At 38.5% G+C, this 23,413-nt stretch overlaps 2 protein-coding genes across 2 annotated transcripts in view; one reads left to right on the top strand and one right to left on the bottom strand.

Moving 5' to 3' along the window:
- LOC309697331 (uncharacterized protein) overlaps positions 1-23,413 on the bottom strand; it is a 521,790-nt gene that overhangs the window by 192,363 nt on the left and 306,014 nt on the right. The gene's annotated exons all lie outside the window — the stretch shown is intronic.
- cpne9 (copine family member IX) overlaps positions 12,801-23,413 on the top strand; it is a gene marked incomplete at its 5' end in the record, with an annotated part of 115,862 nt that continues 105,249 nt past the window's right edge. Inside the window, 2 exons of the mRNA XM_082519173.1 lie at positions 12,801-12,880; positions 15,917-15,957. Of these exons, the coding sequence (XP_082375299.1) occupies positions 12,801-12,880; positions 15,917-15,957 (121 nt within the window). The remainder of the gene's footprint in view (positions 12,881-15,916; positions 15,958-23,413) is intronic.

Below are 23,413 nucleotides of genomic sequence, written 5' to 3'. Positions count from 1 at the left end.
TGTATGCAAACTGGTGCGAGTCCAGGGATGGTGGAAAAGCAGCTCTGATGTGTTTAATGACCAGTCTCTCCAGGCATTTGGCGGGAATGGGCATTCTTTGTCTGCAGTATTTTTTCACACCTGCCTAAAACTTTACAGTACTGTATGTGCAATTCAATAGGAAGTTCCTCCCAGTTATTCCCCTAAACTGTAGACAACACACAATAGATGCAATACATTTATTCTCTTATCTTGTCCTGATTCATAACTAACTCCACGGATTTATTGGTTTTTATATGAAACACTTTAATTTACTTCCAATATGCTAACTCAAGTTAGTTTTAGTTTTTTCCACACTATTTTAAAAATCCATGATAATATAATTAATATCTTTGAACTGCAATGTCACATACTGAACACAAGATGGGAGCATTCTATCAAACATTACATAAAAGTAATGCTACTGTTACAGAATGCTTTTCTTTGTGTATCACTTTTCTTTCCTCTTTCATATATGAACAGCCAACAACTTTAGATTCTGTTTATCCCAAAATGCTGAAGATTTCACACCAGTTAATGTAACATCAGTTATGATGAAATTGAGCATGTGCCTGACTGCATGGGTGGAAGTGGAGACGCCAGCAGCGACTTTAACTCATTAAACAGGAGGGAAATACGTAATACCCGACTGATGTTTTTATCCCCCTGCTTTTAACACAAGTCATATTTTAATCATTGTTTTTTTGGCCTTGTGGGTGAAATTTGTAACCAATAAGATTAAACTCTGGAAAGCAGGACCATTTTAAAGATGACTGTTATTGTTAGTCAGCTCCACGACAATTAAACCAAACATGGCACAGTCTTTTTGTGAAGTGATGTGATGAGTCCCATCTTCATTTAATCAAGACGAAAGAAATTATTATTGATTTTAGAAGACACCCTCATCCACACAAAATGATTAAGAGTCAGACTGTGTGCAATCCTATAAATATCACAGAACAATTATTGACTGAGAAACCATGATGACCTCTTATTATTGTGTGTTTAATGGGTCTGTTTTGGCCCTTGGTGTCATGGTTTGGATACATATTTGTGAAAATTAGAAACTCACTCGAATTGTTAAATAGTCTGGCCACGGCTGAAACCAGCATCCCTGTACGTCAGACAGTTTGAACTTTCAGTTTCACCCAGAAGGAAGAAACTGAATAGTATTGTTTAAAAATAGCTTTGCTCCAGCAGCATCACTTAGATAAAAGAAATCTTTTATTACTTGGATGAAATGCAGGCACTTTTTTGACACTGTGTCATATTATGCCTATCTACTGTTAGGGTCATTTTGAAAAATGACCCTAACAGTACTGTAACCTACTGTAACCTGAGCCTACCTACAGATACAAATAAAGTAACACTTAGAAAATCCTCTATACTTAGTAAATGCTTCTGAGATGGAAGCATCTTCTTGTCATTCAACAAGTGTTTCTAAATATGAATATTATGTATTCATACCTCTACTGAATCGTTTGTGATAACCTTAAATTGAAATGAACACCGCACAAAAGCAGAGACAGTCTTGTGATCTGTTTTTTGTTTCTTTGTGTTTTTTGGTCAGACTCAGTAGCAAAACATTATTTCTTAAAATCAGACATGAATATGAGATTTTGACAGTAATTTAAATTCAGACGCTTTTAAATAAAAACAAATGAATTGATTCTTGACATGAACAGGTGGCACATGCATATTTAAACAGCTAAGCTCTCCAAAGAAAGGACACTCAAATCAGCCTGGTGTGAGAAAGCATTGTCAACTGTCTTTCTGGACCGACGCAGACACAAAAGAGTGTAGACAAATAAAGTGTGATTTTATGTGTGTTGATTTAGCAGTAATTATATTAAATGAGAAAATAATTATTTTTATATAAGCACTTGAGGATGCCTTACAGCATAGGTGTCAAACTCTGGCCCGCGGGCCAAATTTGGCCCGCAGCCTAATTACATTTGGCCCGCGAAGCCATACCAAATTACTATTAGAGCTGGCCTACTGGTATTATACAGCTAATATATATATATTGTTTAGTATTAAGCTTTGCTTGTTCCATATTCAGTTTTTCAGCAAAACGTGTTTGAGTCCATAAGAAAAGATTCATTCTTATATCTGGAGGAATAAATATATTTCAATAAATATTAACGTTAGCCCGCGACTTTGTTCCAGTTTTGAATTTTGGCCAACTGTGTATTTGAGTTTGACACCCCTGCCTTACAGAGACAGCCTCCCTGCATTACATTCCAGTTTATGCTGCCACCTGGTGCAAATCAATGCATATAAACTCTCTCAAATGCAGGAAATTGAGTAAATGAACTCTTCACCACTCCTACACCATGCACTTTACTATTCCAGGTATTTACACCTGAAAATGGAAAGACACACTGAAAGTTGAACTCTGATTTTCCAACAATTACCCCGAGAGGTCTAAGTGATCATCAGTGGCGAGTATCTAACCCCAGTGTTTTCTCAGTGTGTAACTTCTGCCAACTGTTCTTCAAATAATGGTAACTGGGTGTAATAATAAACATTTTTACCAAATACTTTTTTTATTCCCAGGAAATCATTTTGGTTAGTAGTGGAGTTTTGGGGTTTAACCATTTTATTTAATGAGGTTTAACTATTTGTGGAGGCCTAAACAAAGGTCATAGGGGAGCATTTAGGAGTATGATGACCTTAGGTACTTCTTATACTTTTATACCTTTTTTTTTTTTTAATTCTTAGAACTTCAGAATTGGATGACCATGCCTGTTATAACTTGTGTGTTTACCCCTTCTTTTTGATATCAAGAGATATTCCACAAATAAAGCATCTGCGCTTCACAATATTCATCTGTGTGTGGAAAACTTTGAAACAAGATCATTAAGGTTCACAGTTCACTGAGCCTTGACACCGAAACACATCTAAGAACGGGTCATGAATATGCCATCTCCTAAGCTAGATGATTCTGTTTGTGTGTTCGTTTCAGATGGTTTATTGAACATCCAGCACAGGCTGTTGTTTCTCTTGTCTCCTCTACACAAGGCTGGTCCAGATGATCACAGTGTGCTTGCTGGCAGTGCCTGTGCTGAGTTTGGGACACTGGGGAAAAAAGGCTTTGCAAATCAAATATGCTGTCACATCATCAAAAGGCGTTTCAAACTGTGATTTGAACCAGAAATGGGAAATGATTGTATTTTACAATGCAAGATACAAGCAAAACTGAATAAATAAAAGTTTTTTTAAAAGCCAAATCAGAGGTTCTTTCACTTGTCTACTCTTTTTTCCCCTGTCACGATGGCTATGCACTTCTTTTAATGTTACAGCTTTTTATATATTTTAGCGATAACTGAGTCACACAGTCATGCAGTACATGGAACTGCTCGCCTCGCTATAATCAGCAGGCCTTGTGTGTATTCATGAGTAGATATACGGTGGAAGCAAGTAGCATCTTATTTAGCATCCTTCGACAGGCTTATCATGTCCTAATCAGAGAGAATTGTGACTGTAGATGGAATGAGGCGGGCTGTGATTCACAAGATTTCTTAATGCTGGTTGATGAAGTACCGCAATATATTGGACTAGCTTGATTTCAATTGCTACAAGTTTGTCACGGTGCGGCATGGCAGACCGTGGGGATATGGGGAATGAGGACCCAGGCGCGGTGCTCTGTGTATAAACAGTGCGTTTATTTACAGTGATGGAAACAATAACAGTAAATCCCCGTGCTCTCCCGTGACTCCCGTGTCGTGTCTTCCCAAAAAGTCCATGCTCCGTGTTCTCCACTGCCGTGTGTCCACACACACCCCGTGCCTGCTGCCCTCCGATGTTCCACGCTCCTCCTGAGGGGAAAATGACAGAGGCAGCCGTCAAGACACTTAATTCCAGTAGGCATACACTCAGACTTTAACTAAGCAGAAGACTAACATGGAGTCTCATAGAATGATCCCGCGTCGGTGGGAGCTCCAAGACTCTCTTAAGTAGCTCCCCCGACGAGGCCTGATCAGCAGCAGGTGTGTGGCTTCGGGTGTGGCCAGTCCCCTTGCAGGGCCACACCCTCCAGGCCTGACGCCGCCTATAAACAAGTGCTCAGCCACCCACACACACATATACACAAGCACAGAGAAGGGGAAGCAACACCAAAATACACAACAATAACACAGGTCCATGACTGCCCAGGGGTCCTGGGTCGCCCAGTCCCAGGACCCTGACAAAGTTAGAGAAATGTCCCTAAACATAGACTAAAATATCTAAAATCACCTCTGTTACTGTACAAAGCCAAATGACTTTTTAAGACCAAATGCGTTGTAGTGTAATGTGCAGCTATTGCACTGTACAGATTCCTTAGAGATGTAGGAAAAATGCATATGCTCCCATAATCCAGAAGAGAGCTGATAATGATCATTTCTACTCAAGATTATGAGACTGGGTGTCCCAATGTGTTTAATAGTTAGGACGTGAAATATGAAGTAAAAATGGGCAAATGTATAAAAATGTCAAACATGAAACAAACAAATTGGTCAGCTGAAGCTTTTTGTAGTGCTGTAATCAGCTATGGAAAAACAATGGTTGAAGATCATGGCCAAAGTTCCCATAGCCAAACTTGCAATTTTACTGCCTATGAAATGGTCATTTCCAAGATGGGGACCAGGTCTGGAACCAATCAGTAACCAGCTTCAAAGCAACTTTGTTCCACACATAAGCAATCAGACTACATTTAAAATGGATCAGTCTGCTATCACTCTGAAATGGTAAAATGGTAAATGGCCTGTATTTATATAGCGCTTTACTAGTCCCTAAGGACCCCAAAGCGCTTTACATATCCAGTCATCCACCCATTCACACACTGGCGATAGCAAGCTACATTGTAGCCACAGCCACCCTGGGGCGCACTGACAGAGGCGAGGCTGCCGGACACTGGCGCCACCGGGCCCTCTGACCACCACCAGTAGGCAACGGGTGAAGTGTCTTGCCCAAGGACACAACGACCGAGACTGTCCAAGCCGGGGCTCGAACCGGCAACCTTCCGATTACAAGGCGAACTCCCAACTCTTGAGCCACAATCACCCTGAAGGGTTCTTTCTGAATCTAAGATTGATTACAAAATATTAGCAATAATTTGCAAATCTGCTCCAGTCTGTCTGAAAGTGATTGCAGTCAGTTAAACAGTATTTGACGGTTGCCTTTCTTCAGGCAACTGCAACTGCCTTGTAGTTTCCCTAATGTTAAAGTTGCAACAGTATTTCAAACAAAAAGACATTTGACAGATGATGTCACAAATCAGTACTAACAGATGACAAATACAGAACATGCAAAACTTCCCAAAGTTACCACAAAGCTGCACTGTACAAAGACAGAACAATAGGAAGTGTTATTTATTGTGTCGAATAATTCATTCAATAACTGACTGATGTTACAAACAAAACTTAAACTAATGTAAATTCTTGATTCATATTCAAACAGCAGAGCAAACAAAAAGAATTATTTATTTCAGTAGATCACAGAAAATCCAAATATTGAGAATCATATAGAAATCACAATGTTCAAGCTCATAATTTATCAAGCAGTTGTTGAAATTAGATTTAAGGATATCATGGCCCATCTAATAGCTGTGGAGACATTTTAATCCAAAATGTCAACCTGCTGGTTACTCTACAGCGGGAGTCTGAAAAGTCAATAGACTTGGGACGCATCTGATTGGGTCCCCAATTCCTTCTGGAGCATGACAACAACAAATCCAAGCATAAAACCATAGTCAATCCCCAAGTAACCACATACTGCAAACTCTAGCTGTTGGAGCTATTTATCACCTGCTTTCTCAGAAAAGAACTACCCTGAAAGCTAAAGAGCACTGCGACCTAAGGCTGTCCAGCAGATTTACTCAGAAATGAAAGCACGCCGACATATTCAAGCACCAACAAATTAAGAAAATGGCTCTCTTTCTCTGTTTATATTATTGCATCATGCTTTCACTGTTTGTCAGACACCTGCTTTGCTCTGCACAATGAAATGGAAACTAAGCAGGATTTCTCCTCCTCGGATAATTAGCTTCAATTCCACACACACAAACACACACCCCTCGGGCCAATAACCCCTTTGACGTCTGAATACACCTCCTGGTAGAGATCATCCAGAGACATGAGAGTGGAAATTGGGTAAATAACTAGACTTTTTCTCTCTCTACTCATCATCCTACTGCCATTCTACCCCCTCCCATCCTTTTTTCATTTCTCTCCATTTTTTCCTCAACGCCATTTTCTTCAGCCCATGAAAAATTTAAATTTCTGCCTGATCAGCTGCAAAATTGAGTGGATCTGCAGACGCACATGCACACGCATGGAGACATAGCTGAAAATAACCTCTATTTGTCATTACCTGTCTGTGACAATGCCAGTGGAGAATGATACACTGATACTGTCACACTCACTGTCCATTAACTGAACCAATCCATGGATGAGTCGATGTCGGACAGATAATGACTCAGACTGTATGTTCTACACGAGGCTGAACTTCCACTGACTTGCTTCAGTGAATTTGATGACACCCTTTATAATGCGAGCCCTTCCACCACCTTTAATCTTATATAAATGTTTACATTTCCTTTTATTTGTAGTCTGTTTCTTTTTGTATATACTACAAATTCAAATACACCTTTGTTCCTTTTGTCCTCAGAGCGATTCTCTAAGACCTTTGTTGCTTTGTTTTCCAAAAATACTGTCTTTCAGAAATATGGCTCTTTGTTTTGCAAAAGAGGGGATGATGAGGTCACAGTAGGAAGCTTCAAAGAGTGTGTCATATTGCTTTCAGGAGAACTGAAATGGATAAATGATTAAGAAGCCCCTCTAGATTTAGAAGTGCAGAGATCTCATTAGAAGACGGTAGCTTGTTTCTTCTGTTACCCTAATTGGGCACGGGTGTACGTGCTCAACTTTTACCGGCTCCAGTGAATGCATGCTTTATATGATGCAACTGTACCCGTGAGTGCAGTTGTGAGAGAGGGACCCATACATTACATTAGATTAGTGCCCTTTATGCATCTCAGTCTTACTGAAGTGTAGCTTTTAATTTATTCATTCAATGGTGGCCTTGCTGGTGTGTCTTGGGTCATTGTTTTGCTGCATAACCCAGGTACACTGGAGCATCAGGACATGAACTGATGGCCGGTCCAGTCTTTGTACCTGACCATTTTCAGAGGAATGTTTGTTCAGCCATTTAAGTCACAGTAATGTTTTGTCTTAGCTACAATTAATTATTCAAGCAAAGAAAGATGCCTAACTTGAGGGACCAGTTGTGTCTACACATAATAGACAACTTTGCAAAGAATTTCAAGTTGCTTCCGTAGGCATTCTATTACTAGCAGCGTGTTTCAAGAAGACATTTGTTCCCATTTCTTTAGTTGAAGATTCTTTAGTGAGATTCTGAAAGCTCTATTAGCTTAAAACTATATTTTACCACAGTGTGCAGTGTGTCCTTAGAAATTTGGGTTAACTGAACAAGTAGAGGACAAATGAAGATGTGTCAGACCTAAAAGACTGTAATAGATAAACAATATCTGAAAGTGATGTCAGCCAATGTCTGACACAAGACCTGAGAGATGCTTTTAGCCCTTCAGTTGATCCGTCTGCTCTTTGCCTGCTTCATCAGAAATGGTCTCAGTGGAAGAGTGGATGCTTTTACATTATATCTGTTGGGACAGAAGTTTCCTCTAACAGAGCCTGCTTATAAAGATTATTTACTCAAACTAATCACAAAAAAATTTAATTCCATCAACTTGACCTACTATTCCATAAATGCAGTTTTAAAAGTTACAGATTAATTACAAGTCATGAAAATCCAGCAAATATTTCATCTTTCTCAGGGTCTAGTGTTTGAAAAATAATTAAAGTTTGGGAATTATTTTTTTAATAAAGTGTTTCTTTTTTGTTTTCTTTTTTTTTTACATTTTACAGGGCATATAGTCATAGAAATCTGTGTATGTAGAGTGAATGTTGGCACCATCACAACCAATTCAGAACTAAGAAAGCTGCTAACGAGTAGCACATGAGCGTTTGTTCTCTTTTTTTGCAAAAATGTTGTGCTTCATAACAGAGGTTCCAGCTGGGTCACCAATGGAAATTGTTATAACCTCAGGATAAAAATGCTCGGAAACTCAAGTGCCAGTTTTAGGACGTTTACTGACCACTTTTAGAAACAACCACAGCTAGTCGCACACATACAGGAAACTGTCCCACACATAACATTCCGGCAGGGAGAACCCTGAAAAACCTCTGAAGGTTCCGGGGTGCAACGCCCCAAACATACATTAACAACAACACTGTCTATAACAGAAATCATCATTAAGATTGGCCCATCTACAGTAGACTTTTTGGCATCACACTTGGAAAATAACATCAATCTTTCAACCAACTTTCCTGGTAACTTTCTTTGAGAGCAGCAGGGTCTAATTTAAACCTTTACCATTTAAACCAGGGGTCCCCAATCCCAGTCCACGAGGGCCAGTGTCCCTGCAGGTTTTAGATGTTTCCTTGATCCATCACAGCTGATTTAAATGGCTAAATGACCTCCTCAACATGTCTTGAAGTTCTCCAGAGGCCTGGTAATGAACTAATCATGTGATTCAGGTGTGTTGACCCAGAGTGAGATCTAAAACCTGCAGGGACACTGGCCCTCATGGACTGGGATTGGGGACCCCTGATCGAAACTCTCATGTTCTTTTTGCTATTAAAGTGTGTGGAGTAATTAAGCCAAGATGTTAAGAACCATTTACAGGCTTTAGAAATTTCTTATGTATATGATTCCAAAGAGTCTGGCAAGGAATTTAAAAAAGAGATCTCTAAATTATTTGAAATACATCATACATAACAGTCAGCCCAGGAGCAGACTGTTTGATGTGAAAGAAGTCTCCAATAAACCCCAAATTTCATTACATCATCTGCAGGCAACTCTTGCAACAGCTGGTGTCAAAGGAGAGTGATTTCATGAATCTGAATAGCATGGGATCCGTATCCAAAAGTAGAAGAAAAAAAATCTCACATTCACTGCAGCTCTTGTTGGTGGAAATATTTCAGTTTGGGGTTACTTTGCTCCTTCGGGAACTGAGAAGCCTAAAGTCACTGATTTAACTATGGATTCCACATCATGCGCTTAGAAGGTAATGTAAGGCCATCTTTCTAAAATTTCATTTTGAACTAGGATAGGACTTTTCAGTAGGGTAACAAAATAAGTTAGCTTGCAAATCCACTAAGGAATGGCCTAGAAAGAAGAAATGGAGGATTATGGCGTGCTCTGGTGAAAAAAAAGCCTAGATTTTAAACCTTCTGAATTAATATTTTTCAGCAGAGGAAATTTTATATGGAACAAATTTAGGTCAAACATTTAGGCAAACCCAATGGCAGACTCTGGCACAGTTATACAAAATGCTTCCAAGAAGGATTTTCTGCTAAAGGGTAAGGGGTATCAGTTCCTGATGGTAAGACTATATTAGCTATAAGAGTTTGTATGTTCTCCCTGTGTCATGAATTCTGGATGAGAACCCCAAATGCAGACTATAATATAGGCAGGTGAAATGACACTTACAGCATACCTTAAATGAATATCAGCTGTAACAGTCCAACTGAAAACAAGTTGAAAAGGGGAATAAAATTCAAGGAAGACATAACAGAACTGTCACAAAAGACTCTGTAAGGAAAAACTAAAACCAAAAATGACAAGAAACACTACAAACAGACAGTAAACAGTAAAAGCAGACTGGAAGCAGTTCAGGAGGACAAACAAATGCACTGACAAAGGACTGAGTGGGCTAATATGCACACTCACTGACGGATAATGGGAATCAGACACAGGTGGAAGGAATGACACAGCTTCACACAATCGGCAGAAGAGTGGAGGAACACAGGAAACACCTAACTACCAAAATAAAACAGGAAATGAAGAACAGTGACTGACAAAAACTGACAATGACTAAACTGAAAAGTAAATAAAACTAACTGAACCTCAGAATATAAACAAGGCAAAGACAAACAGAAAAAAAAATTAAACTGGAAAACACAGCTCAAACACCATGGCTATGAGCAAACTACGATTCATATAGAATTAGATAATTTGTGATAAGATAATTGGTGTTTAACCAGATAATTACTCTGGATGGCATTTCCTTGGCCTCAGGTAACACTGTGAGGAATCTTGGGGTCATTTCTAAACAGGATTTGTGCTTATTAAACTAATATGTCAGGCTACGTTCTTGGATTTGTGCTATATTTCTAAAATTAGATACATTGTGTCTAAATTATTAACAGCCTGTAGTTGATCCAAAATGCTGCAGTAAGAGTATTGACAGGGGCTAGAAAGAGCGACCATATTTCTCTCGCTTGGCTTCTCTTCATTGCCTCCCTGTTAAATCCAGAATTAATTCTACATTTTCACGCACAAACTCTTGAATAATCAGGCCCCATCTTATCTTAAAGACCTCATGTATACCTCGTATAACTCCATTAGAGCACTTCACTCACAGACTGCAGGCTTGTTGTGGTTCCTAGGATATTTGAAAGTAGAACGGGAGGCAGAGCCTTCAGCCTCCAGGCCCCTCCTCTGTTGAACCAGCTCCCAGTTTGGATTCAGGAGACAGACACTCTCTCTTAAAATTAGGTTAAAACTTTTCTTTTTGATAAAGCTTATAGTTAGGGTTGGATCAGGTGACCCTGAATTCTCCCTTAGTTCTGCTTCAGTAGGCCCAGGCTGCTGGGGACTTCCCATTAATGCTTCTTCACTCGCTTTTTTTCCACTCACTGTGTGTTTGCACACCACTTTGCATTTAATCGTTAGTGATTATTAATCTCTAGCTCTTGTCCACAGTGTCCTGTTTTGTCCTGTCTCCCACGCTTTATTCCCAACTGATCATGACAAATGGCTGCCCGTCCCTGAACCTGGTTGTGCTGGAGCTTTCTTCCTGTTAAAGCTGAGTTTTTTCTTCCCACTGTCCCAAGTGCTTGCTCATAGGGTGTTGTCTGATTAATGGGGTTTTCTCTGTATTATAATAGGGTCCTTACCATTCCATTATAAAGCACCTTATTGTGGATTTGGCACTATATAGATGAAACTGAATAGACTACATTGCATAATATGGCGAACTTGAACTTGAACTCTGAGTCGAAAACCCAGGACCACAATTCCCTGTACATTGCTTCGGGTGCTGTCACTTCCTTCCACCGTTCAAAGACAAAGAAATACCTGTAAATGGAAACTACTACTGGATGCTTTGAGTCATCGGGAAGACTATAATGCTATAAAAACACAAGCTACACTTTTTCCAAAGAAATATTAACCCACTACTGCACAGTGATGTCCTCAGCAAATGGAAAACTGTGTTTGTGTCTGTATGTGTCACTGCAGCCAAAAGGAAATGGTCAAAAAAGTACCAAAGAACAGCCCGATAAGGTGTGGGAGTCACTATTCACTGTGTGGAGTCACTTTTTTGTGACTTTGAATGTTATCACATATCGTATTTATGTGAACAACATAGACTTTAAATAATATCTGATAATGATGGTAAAAAAAAGATAGACACTTAGGCCTACTGTACCTGCACTCAGTAGATACACTGCTTCTGCCAACCAAAACATGCCTGTCCATTCTCTCACTACACTACAACAACCTAATATTCTCCTGTTACATCCCCCAGATTGGAAAGGCGAGGAGAGGAACACAGGGTCACTCAGTAATATTCAAGATGACTAATACATGACCTTTTAACCAATCTCATAAATCATGAGTTGATCATTTATATAACAGGAATTCATGATATATTAATTCACATATTTAATCACCATGCAGTTGTTATTCTTACCTACATAAATAGCCCTAAAAAAAAGCATTTATGCATTCTATTTTTAGTGTACAGCTGACCCAAGAAAGACAAAAACGGAGCTTGCATCACCCTCTTGTTGCATAACATTTAATACAAACCATACACTTGTGTGGAAGAGGATTAGGGCCACTGGTTAAAAGCAAAAACAAACATACACACAGAAAAAGAAAAATAGAGGCATCTTGGATTTTTATAAATGAATTTTGAGGTATAAATTCAGACTTCAATCTCTTGAATCTTTTTTTTTTTTTTTTTTTTTTTACAAAAGACGCTGCCCCCTCACCACCAACACACACACACACACACACACACACATGCTTTCCTCAGTGGTCCAAGTCCTCGTCCATTGTTACATGTCGTCTTACACAACTTAAACGGATAATTTGGGTGCGTCTCTGGCGCCACAGAACAGAAAAGGCGTTACATTTTGTCACACGTGGAAATATTCTGCCCGCTGGTGACAGACAGGCAAAGGACGAGAGGAAAAGATCTGAGGAATTTTACTCACTTTAATTTATTTTAAAAGCATGTAAGCTCCAGAAAATATTTCACAAAGGAAGAGGACGATGAAAAGAGAGAGAGGGAGATAGAGAGGTGGAGAAAGCACCTTGCTGTTGCCGGTGCCTCCGGTTGGCTGCGCTCTCCTCCCTCCTCTCTTCCTCAGCACCGGACAGATACCGGGAGCGCACGGTGAACGCACGAAGGATGAATGAACTTTACATTTGCCTCACAACTTTCCCCCCCTCTCTCTCTCTCTCTACCTGACAGTTTCTCCCCCCTCCCCCGCCGCTCGCTGTTCCAGGAACGAAACCCCTAGAGAGGAATATCTCTACAATGGATTTACCGCAATCACGATCCAGTAGTGATTAAATAGATTGTTTCCCCTCTCACCCTCTTTTCCTTATTTCTTTGCGGATGCTCATTAGCTTCGTGAGTCGAGATGATGGCATCAATAGGGGAATTCGATCCTCTCAACACCAGAGTCCCCGCAACTAAAATAGAAGTTACCGTGTCCTGCAGGTAAGGGCAAACTCCCGTACACGTACTGTAGATGCTTTTCAGTTTAAACCCTGATCTAGAGTCTGTTATTTCACCCACTGTGGGTAAAATATGCTGAAAAATTAGTTCATCAGATGTGCGTGAGGAATGTTTTGTTCTTTCATGTAACACTGATGTTTTCTATCTATCTATCTATCTATCTATCTATCTATCTATCTATCTATCTATCTATCTATCTATCTATCTATCTATCTATCTATCTATCTATCTATCGATGACCTTATGCTTTCAGATGCCCTTTGCTCTCATGGTTGCCTCCATATGTATTAAAGCGGTTTAAAAATCGTGGAAAATATTTTCATATGGCATCAAGTCTGGCCAGTGCCCTAGCGTGCCACTGATATTCATAGACATGCCTTGATGGTGAGCTGTGTGTTAGGCACAGTGCAATAGCACGTGCAGTTACAGAGTGTTAAAATGCTGCAAATAAATACACTGATAACAGCCGTTTAATTTGTCCTGTTTAATTTGTAACCCTGCAAGAGAACTTCTACAGCTGGATTTACAGTTTTACAGATGCCTTAGCTGAACAGTTGACTGAGTGACTAACAGACCAAGCGGAGAAGCTCACCCAGGGCTTTTCCAGACTGTCAGTCACCCTGCCTACCTGGGTCTGCTGACGGTCTTTCCAATTCACTCCTGAATAATGAATAGCTGTTGCTCCTGTGCTGTCCCTTCTAAGATCAGACAGATTTGAAGTGGCTAGACACCTGACAGCAGTGTGAGCTAAAGGTGAGCTCAGATGAAGAGATAAATGATAAAGTTCTTTGTGTTTTTTTGTTTGATTGTTTGTTTGTTTTTTACCTTGGGTTTGCACACTGAATGCATGACCGTATCTATGCCTTGAATTACTGAATTTCTGTTTGATACAATGACAAATGGAACAGCTGACCACTTAATATAAAGACTGGAAGCAGGAGGAAACAGTATGTCTAGCTCTGTTTAAAAGTTTAAAAACCAGCATAATGTGAGTTTCTGGGCACTGTGTGCAGGACAAAACATGAAGTAATACATCAGGGTATTAACCAGACTGAACAGACCTCTATATAACTCTCTTTAATGATGTTGGAGGTTCTGGTAAGCATGTAGAGACGGGCAACTGATTTTCTTTAGATGGGCAAAATTGCACTATTGCATTTCATTTTTATGATATCTCTTCTCCCAAAGATAGAGTTATCCTGCACACTGTTTCTGGATTTTTTTTGAGCAACAGCTTGATATACTGATACATTTCAGTGAGAAATACTTTTTCTTTTTTTCAGACTGACACGAGACAACCCTTGGGGCTTTAAAGCATGTGAAATCTGAAGCCAAATCATGGCCTTAACCAAGTAGTTTTGTTGACTAAACCTAACAAAAGTAGGGTTGAAATGATACAGTAGAAAGATCCATGTACACAAACCAAGGGAAATCTTTGGGATTACATCACACATAAGGCTTCTCTGAATATTAGTTTACTTGTGAATTAACCAGTGGAGTAATTAAATCAGTACTTTACAAACGTATGAATGTCATGACATGAACTTTTGTTAGAAATGATTATAAAGACTTTTACAGCTAATCTATGGAGTGTTTTACCCTCATAGAAGAAATACGAATGCACTATTTCACTCACTGTTTCTGCATTTTGGCTTAATTTCTGTTATTAAATAATAACATGGTGTAAAATGTCATGTTTTGTGGTTATTTGTCTAGTTTCAAGACTTGCTAAGGACCACATGATTTGCATTATTTGCTGATATGTGAGCAAAAGTGTGTGCTTTCCTTTTTTTTGGCTTTACACTTCATGGCTCAGAGTGGTTTTACATGATATACAATCACGCTGTGTGTGGATGTTGAAATTCAACCAAATCATAAATTCTGTGGACATACAATGAAAAGGCAGAATCATGTTACATAATGTTTTGGACTATAAAAAGTGTAAAGCCCATAGATTATGTGATAATATATGATTTGTCTGTTACTTTGGTTCATTTCTCAGGTGACAGTTGTCCAAATAAATATGTGAAGTCTTTCACTTGATTTTGTAATATGTGGACAACAGGAAGTACCTTCTTCATTCTGTTTGGTAACTTGTCATTACTGCCTACAAGTTGCACAACTGTTATTTTTATATACATCTTTCAGGTGTGACGCTAATGACAACCTGTCGCTAAAGAAAGCAGAAGGATTACCACGACAGACTCCCAGTATTAGTTTGTTCTTTTAGAGTACAACTGCACACAGTAGAAATATTCCGTTTCTGTATGTACTAGCACTTGTGTGAAGATTGAAGAAAAATACAGTTATTTTTCCTCACATTAGATGCAAATGTAAGCGCTCTTATTCCACAAAGTAACTGCAAAACCTTGTGCTCTTGAAATCATCATCTCAAGCGTATTCACTGTGATGCATAATAGCAGGTACCTTCAGAAAACTAACAGTCTGACACATCAAGTCATCACTGGCAGAGAAATATGTATGTATGACAAGACAGGAAAATTTAGAAGTCATTGTGGAAATGACTGGAAATCACCAGCCTGTTTCACACAGTACCAAAGGGTTTGAGTTTTTCATTTTTGTAGGACTCATTAATTGACATTAAAACTTTTTGACACATTAATGTAAAAACCTTTGGCGAGCTAGAGTCATGTAGTGTTTCTCTGCTCATGTTTTGGGAAATTAATCTTTGGTTCTGAAAGATATTTCACAAAATGTGCCAGAGTAACTGAGTCACCAGCTACCTATTTATCTTGCTGATCAGTCCTTCACTAATCATTCAGTGCTTTGTTTTTTAATTTTTTCTTTCATTTTGGCTTAGCGTTACTCAGAAAGGCTTCTCGTGATGTTTGTTTTCACAGAATAACTTGGGGAGCAGTTTAAATTTGCCCATGACCTAACTTTCAGGGTTTAGATGAAAACCTTTGTAAACATGCAGGAGAGTTAAGAACAAAAGAGATAAAAATAGGATGGAGCGAATGTTAATGAATGAATACATCTTTTTTATTGTTTCCACAGGAGTCTACTGGATGTGGACACATTCTCCAAGTCAGATCCTGGTATGTATGAACCATTTAGAGTCTGAAGTGCTGGTACTGATGATTAAGTTTAAATAAAACTGTTTGCTGGGGATGGATTTGGGTTATTTTTTGTTAGTTTGTGTTACCTAAAATGAAGTTAAATACATTAAAAATAATAAAACAAATAAGGCACACCACAGATAAATGACTCATATTTAACTTATTTATTAGTACACAATACTGCAAGATGTAGTATTGATCTGAAACAAAGTAAATACAAGATCAGTATTGATAATACCAAGTACTGAAAGTACAGCTACCGGTACATTGTGTGCAGTGTAATGATTTATGAAGTGAATACATCTTCCGAATGCTAAATGTGAATACATTTTAATGAGCACCAAATGACTTTTTTACGTTCCACTGTTAATTAGTTTACACAACAAAACATAACTTTCACAGTTTTTCAACTTTTTAGTTTTTTTGAGACCTAAAACACATTTGCATGGAAAACAAATATCCATCTGTGCAGGGATCTTTATTAAAACAGTTTTTTCCATGAATTCATTTAAAAAAAAGATCTCATTTTATATAAAATACCTCATATTCAGAAAAAAACACTGCTGACATGAGGATAAAATGTTTATCAAGTTTACAGAATGACCCGTGTACGTGTGGACACAACCATGTTCTCAGTCACATTCAGGGTGACAGTCTGATTAAGGTGTTAGGCTTGTTAGTTTTGCTAGCAGTGTGCATGTGTCAGGTTCTTATTAGACCGGTGTGTGGATGCACATGTCTCTGTGTATGTAAACATGATCAGTCAGATCCAGCAGCTTTGACAGATCATACATTTTATATGGTACAAAATAGCCTCAGAGTTGTTAGACAGCTGGGGAAAATTGTGACAGAAAGTTTTGATAAAGGAGTTCATGCACTTACTTTCTCCTACTGTTCTCCCCATAATGCCATTGGCACGATAGCTGTTGGCCACAGTGGATTTGAATGCACCAGCCGGAGCTAAAAAGTTCAGAGAATACAAGTGTTGCATACAGATGTACCTTCAAACACTATTTTTGAGTGGTTTCCATCAAACTGCTACATTTCTAAACACCAAAATTGTCCATAATTACGCCTCCATGGCAGGATGTTTTCCACCCCCACTGCTGCACTCACACATCTTGATTTTACAAACCCATGTAGAAATTTAGGTGATATCTCAATTTTTTCCCTTTTTTGGGGAGTGGGGTGGGGGGTGGGGGGTTGATTCTGAGCTGTCAATAGCCAAGCCATACTGAGAACATTTCACAGCCACTCACCTCCACAGCAGCAAGTCTGGCTGTCTCTCCACCACCTCGTGTTCATTTTATTTTCAAAGCACAAGTGATTAAAAAAAGGACTAAGACATGCTGGCCAAAAAATGGCAGTTAAAAGAAAACATGATTTTCAGAAAAGGAGAAATTAGCAATCTTCAGAGTGAAAGGAAGTCAACAGAAAAAGAGCATAACAGCTTGAGTTCAACAGGTTCACGTGTTGTAGTCAGTGAAATTAAATGCAATTGGTGAATTTAGATATCAGTTATCTCCACTAGAATAGACTAGAGAATACAATCATAGCAAAAAAAGTGTGAGCCATTGCATCTGATAATCTGACTGCTCTGTAATAGTTTTTTGGTGTTTCCCCTCATTTGCCCTCCTGGCACCAAAGCTTTTTGCAGTCTAAGTAGAGCAGTGTGGTAAGCTTGAGAGGCCACAGGGCTTAACTATCTCAGACAAGAAATGATACCTTAAGAAAGCCTAACAGTTGAGCTTTAAATGAGTTACTCAAATCACAGCTTGAGAGCACAGCTGTCCAACCACCGGTCTTCAGGCTTGGGCGATGATGACTGATCACAGATGTGAGGGCTGCCTGAGGAGCGACTGGGCTCCAACCAGTACAGACAGGGTGAAGTAGTGCGTGAGGTTCGTCTTCAGTCCAGCACACACAAGCAGATGTTGGAGAAGAGCTCTGAGCCGCCTGTTGCTACATGCACTGCAGCTGGAAGATGTAATTAGCGGAGATGCTATTATTAATCAACAAACAGAGGCAACAGGGAAGATTCAAGATTTAAAACTATTTAAAAAATAATATTTCAAGCAAAGAGTAGAGGTTGGATTTTATCATTAAGTCGCTTATTTTTTGTGCTCTCTCTCGGATCCACAGAAAATTGAACTTGCACAATAAACGTTTAACGTGCAGCATTAACAAAAAGTGCAAAGCTTATGTTAAAGACTTCCATAACTCTGATGTGCATCAGTAGTACAGTCTTTAGGAGGAGCTATTAGATGTGCAGAGTGTGCAAGATTAAAAGTCATGTTAAAGAGGATTAAAACTTTTGTTAACAAGGCAAATGTTCTTGATTCACTTCAGAAGAAATGCAAATCTTATGATGTACATCAATAGTAATTCTAAGAAGATTCAGTGCACTCATGTGGCACACTAATTAGGGGTATATGTAAACAGTATTGCATTTACTGCACTTATTGCTGATGTGAAAAGCAGCAGCTTGCTGTACATCAGCCCTTTAACCAAAATACCAATCAAAAACTGAGATACAGCTTGACATGAAAAAATGAAAAAAGGCCATTTAATATACAGTCAGTTATCATTATGAAATCAGATGATTCAATGTTGTTATGAACTGTTAATAATCATCTTTTAGATTACCTTAATATTATAAAATAACTATTGCTGTCAGAGTTAATCTTGTTAAAATGACGTTAACGCCATAACCGCATTAATGCAGCAAATCTCTGTTAGCGAGTTAGTGCAGATCGCCCCTTGCATGACCTGCATGGCGTCAACGCGTTAGTTCGTTTAGCTCTTAATGCGTTAGCGCCGTGCAGCCCCAGGCACAGGGCGATCCACGCTAACTTGCTAACGGAGATTTGCCGTGTTAATGCGGTTATGGCGTTAACGTCATTTTAACAAGATTAACTCTGACAGTACTAAAAATAACCTTTTTGTTTTGCAGGGACACATTTTCTTTTAGGTATTTTGATAAGGACATTTTATTTCACAATGTCAACTTTTATACTTCTTTTAAGCTAGCAAGCCCAATATGTGCTACCAAACTTAGCTTTTATGTTTACGGCTACTTAGCTAGTCAGCTAACTGTCTAAGCCAGTGTGTGGGTTAGTGTTATAAGCATTAGAGTTAGTGGTCTTTGCTTGATTTCTTTTTCTCCAATTATAAAGTTTAGGTGTAATATATGTAGATACCACAGTGGTTCCATACAGCTTCCAACCATGACATTCTTCTAAAATTACGCATACTTGCATGATAGAAAACCCACATGAATTTTCAGTTCATTTTCTAGCTCGAAGGTTTGTGACAAACAAATTTATTATTTTGATGTAAGAGATGGTAAATGCACTACCTGAAGAGCTTTACACAACATGACTCATTCACCCATTTACTTTTTTTCTGTGCTCAAGTGGATTTTACTTAATATTCACACACAGAGAAAAATACATCACATCTGTAAAATCAGTTTTCTTTAACTGAATAAAAACACATCAGCTAAATGTTTGATTGAAATTTAAAGCTTTTTTTTTTTTTTTTGCTTTCTCTTCACTGAAAGTTGGCCTAACTTAATATATCAGCTTTATCAGGACTCTCAGTCATCAGTTAGTTTTAGCTTGAAAGAAGAATTACTTAGTGTGATGCATCAGCAGCAACATATTCACCTCAATAATGCCACAGTCACATTAGGGAAAGCAGTGGTCAGAGACCATGACATGAACAAAATAATTTCAAACGTGTGGAATAAATTTGGGATTTCATTGCCTTTGAAATGGCTGCTTCACAGACAGGAACTTTGTCTGCAGCTTGTAGCAGTTTCTATCTTTAAAGTGACTTTGGTGTCAAGACGTTGATAAAACGGCCATAAGACGAATTAGTCTGCTATCGGGTTGCAATTGAATGGTGTCAAGGTAGCAATTACATGCATTCTGTTTGTGATAATAGGTCATTGAATGTGATAAATTTGCTAAAATTGCCTAATTACATTCAGAGTCGAGCCAGAACCTCATAGATTCCGCAAGTAGTGATGTAGTTTTTGCTGGACCGAGATTTGACTGCACAATGAATGAGGTGCTTCAAAGCCTCTTTTTTGTATAGGAAGATAACCAGAACACAAACAGTTGGCAACCATTTAAGTTGAGTCTTGTAGTGCAAAGAGATGCGTTTCAGAAAAGTTGTACTTGTACACATTGACTCAGATTAATTGTAATGTATTAGAAACCATATATAAATTAGACAGCAGTTATTTGCAAACCTTAATCAAGTCTGTCTGAGTGTGACTGCAAGCAGTGTAAGTCACACTGCAATTGTTTGGAGACAGGTTGCCTCCAATCACGTGACCTTAATATAGGTTGCCTTAATATGGTCGCCCAGTAGTTGCTGATGTGCACAGTCGACCTCTGAGTGAGAAGTTCGTTAGTACAACTGCTTGCATTTACGTAATACAAAAAATATAATCAATGCAATCACCAGGCATTTTTACTAGTCCATTTTTTTCTTTATGTAACCATAAAATATTCTTGGCTCTTGACATTTTAGGTTTCATTTGAACATTTCCACATTTAGCTCTGAAACTAGATGAAATGTGTGGGTGCCCATATCCATAGTCTCTAAGAAGTGCATTATATCTTTAAAACACACATGCATGTTCAAATGATTAATAAGAATACCATTTTTAAAATATTTTTAAGGAAGCATTTCCCTCTGGCAACATAGACATCCACAGCTGCCAATTAGCACCTCCACATCTGGCTAAAGTCAAATGTATTTTTACTGCAGCAAGATTTTATCAGTCCTCAGCAGCTGAAATACCTTTCTTATTCTGTAATTATCAAGAGTGCCTGTGTTCCTTATGAATTTCTGTGATATAGTATATGTACTGTCTTAGTGGTCTTTCTGTGTTTATAGTGGCAGGAAGGTTTAGCATGGCTCACAGGAACTACATACTTTGATCTGTAATAGGAACCAATCATCTGGATATGTCTGCCATCCAGGAAATTCTGCTGGATAATCTTGCACGCCCAAGAATTTTGTGTGAATGGTGCACTTTTACAGTTCAATTCACAATTGTCAGAAGAAACGATAAAACGATTCCTGCTGTGTTAACTAAGTTGTGAAATTGCTTGACTAAAAAGCTGCCTGTGAGTTCTGGCATCAGATAAGCCTGCAAATGCACAGTTTTCCTAGGTAATATTTCACTGGTACCTGGAAAAACACAGAACACCAGCGCCAACCTTTGCAACGCTAGAGTGCTGTGGTCTGAATGCTCTGTAACTCCCCCTCATCTAACAAGGTAGAAAAACAACTCCTCACTGCTTGCCAATCAATCCTACTTGGAGGAGATCATTGTCAAAGGAAGCAAAAATGACTGACAGGCTTAATAACCTCTTATTTGAAAACATGTTCTGTGATCTCCAGGAAATTGCAGCTACTGAACTGATCACAATCTAACAATACCTCCACCCTGTCATTCTCAATCCATTTTAATATGCAGAGAGCTGTTATACAGGCATGCATCTGTATACACTTGTCTACAGGTATTTTCGTAAGTCAGACCAGTTCACTGATTTAGTTTCTGTTGACAGATGCTCCCTGATGCATGCATCCGGGCTTTAAGACTGTAGAGAGTTAGCTGTTGGATGTTGGGCAGTTACAGGAATAAATGCTATGGCAGTAATAAGGCTGCAGCGTATGACAGGAAGGAAGCTTAAAAAAGGACTAAAGAACGTGGCTGTGTAACAAGAGGATACCGGCCCGTTCAATCAATCAGACGTTCTTTTTCCACTTCACATGTGAATGTTTTAATCAAAGTATATTCACCCAATCAGGGCTGCGTGCACTGCATCATTGAAGCTTCTGTGATTGCTAAATATAGGAACTTTAGATGAGATAGCAAAAATAACACAATATGCAATCGGGTCAAAAAGAGCATCTTGGCCTCATAAAACTGCAGGCGATTTAATTACTTTTAATATCGTTCAGAGATAATTTAGTAGGTGGTACTCATTAAATGGGTCACTTCCACTTTCACAGAGGTGTGTGAGGAGTCAGGAAGATGTTTTTTAATACTGTTGTCCATTTTTCACCGCATAGCTTAACTTATTACAGTCATTTCACAGAAGATGAGACTGACTAAAGCAGGGCATACATTTACACAGACATCATAAACTGCTGTCTTCATCAAAAATGCATTAAAGTGCCTAAATTACTCAATTCAAGTAAGGCAATGATCAGTGAAAATTTAAATTGTTTGATCACTATAGCCCTCTTGGGTTTCATTAACATAATGGATGGATGAGGGAGAGATGCTTTCTGTTCCCCGGTGATTCAGCTCTGTGTTTCAGATCAGATTTTAAACCTTGCACAATTACAGGACTTATTTGAAGGTTGTGAAACTGACATAAATCCACTTAGAATTACCCCAGACTCACGAAAACCTGTTTTTAGTATCAAAGTAATCCAGTGTTAGTTCACTATGCTTCCAGACAGAGATCGATCATGTATCCATGTATCTGTATACACGCCACGTCTCATATTTTTACAAACAAGTCATCTGTATTTAAAAGATGGGCAGTCATAAACTTTGTGTTTTACTCAGTGTGACCTCAAATTAGTAAATACTTTCATAGTGAGACCATAACATCACTAGGAAAGTGTTTTCTCAGGTCATAGAACAAAACAGCTGAGGGCTGTTTCCCCACAGACACAATATAACTGTAAGCTTTGCAATCAGACGAGTCGCCCTCTACTGGCCATTAAAAAGGATATAGATTTAGCGACACTTCCACAGTATAGACAAGTTAAATACTGTTAGCTAGATAAACAATAATAATGCCAAAGGATTGTGCGACTGTTAGAAATCATACGTACCATCTGTGTTCAAAATCAAATCCTAGCTATGTGTTAGGCAATGACTGCCTCTGTGTTTTGGAGCACTCTGTTTTTTATACAATTGTAAACTGAGTATTTTGCTAATTAATATTTATATAGAGATCTATATATTATATATACTGTAAATACCATATATTCCATACCACTGGTTTTTTTGCACTATGACAGAAAGACAAGCCTCCTCCTCCTCATTTATGTACAAACTTGGAAACAAATGTAATAAAAAATGTTTCTAATAATATCAGTCACAACTTAGTCATTTATTTACATTCCACAATACCACAATAGTTTTGTTTAACTTACAGAGTGGCTTAAAAAGAACTAAAGGAGTTCTATAGTCTGGATTTTCAGGTTCATGGTTATTCACAGAAATGTTTGGGAACTGATGACATCCCTCATGATTTCAGTATTGAATTATTGTTGCAGCATAGGAAGGGTCTTTAGGATAAAATAAAATATGATACAAAAACTTGTCTGTTGAGGGAGATGTAATGATTCAATTTGATTACATTCAAATTCATTTCAAATACATTTAATTCAT

The sequence above is a fragment of the Aulonocara stuartgranti genome (assembly GCF_965226115.1).
Source record: "Aulonocara stuartgranti genome assembly, chromosome: 20".
In the NCBI taxonomy this organism is placed as follows: domain Eukaryota; kingdom Metazoa; phylum Chordata; class Actinopteri; order Cichliformes; family Cichlidae; genus Aulonocara; species Aulonocara stuartgranti.
The sequence above is the reverse complement of the archived record's forward strand: the minus strand, read 5'-3'. Positions and strand labels throughout refer to the sequence as shown.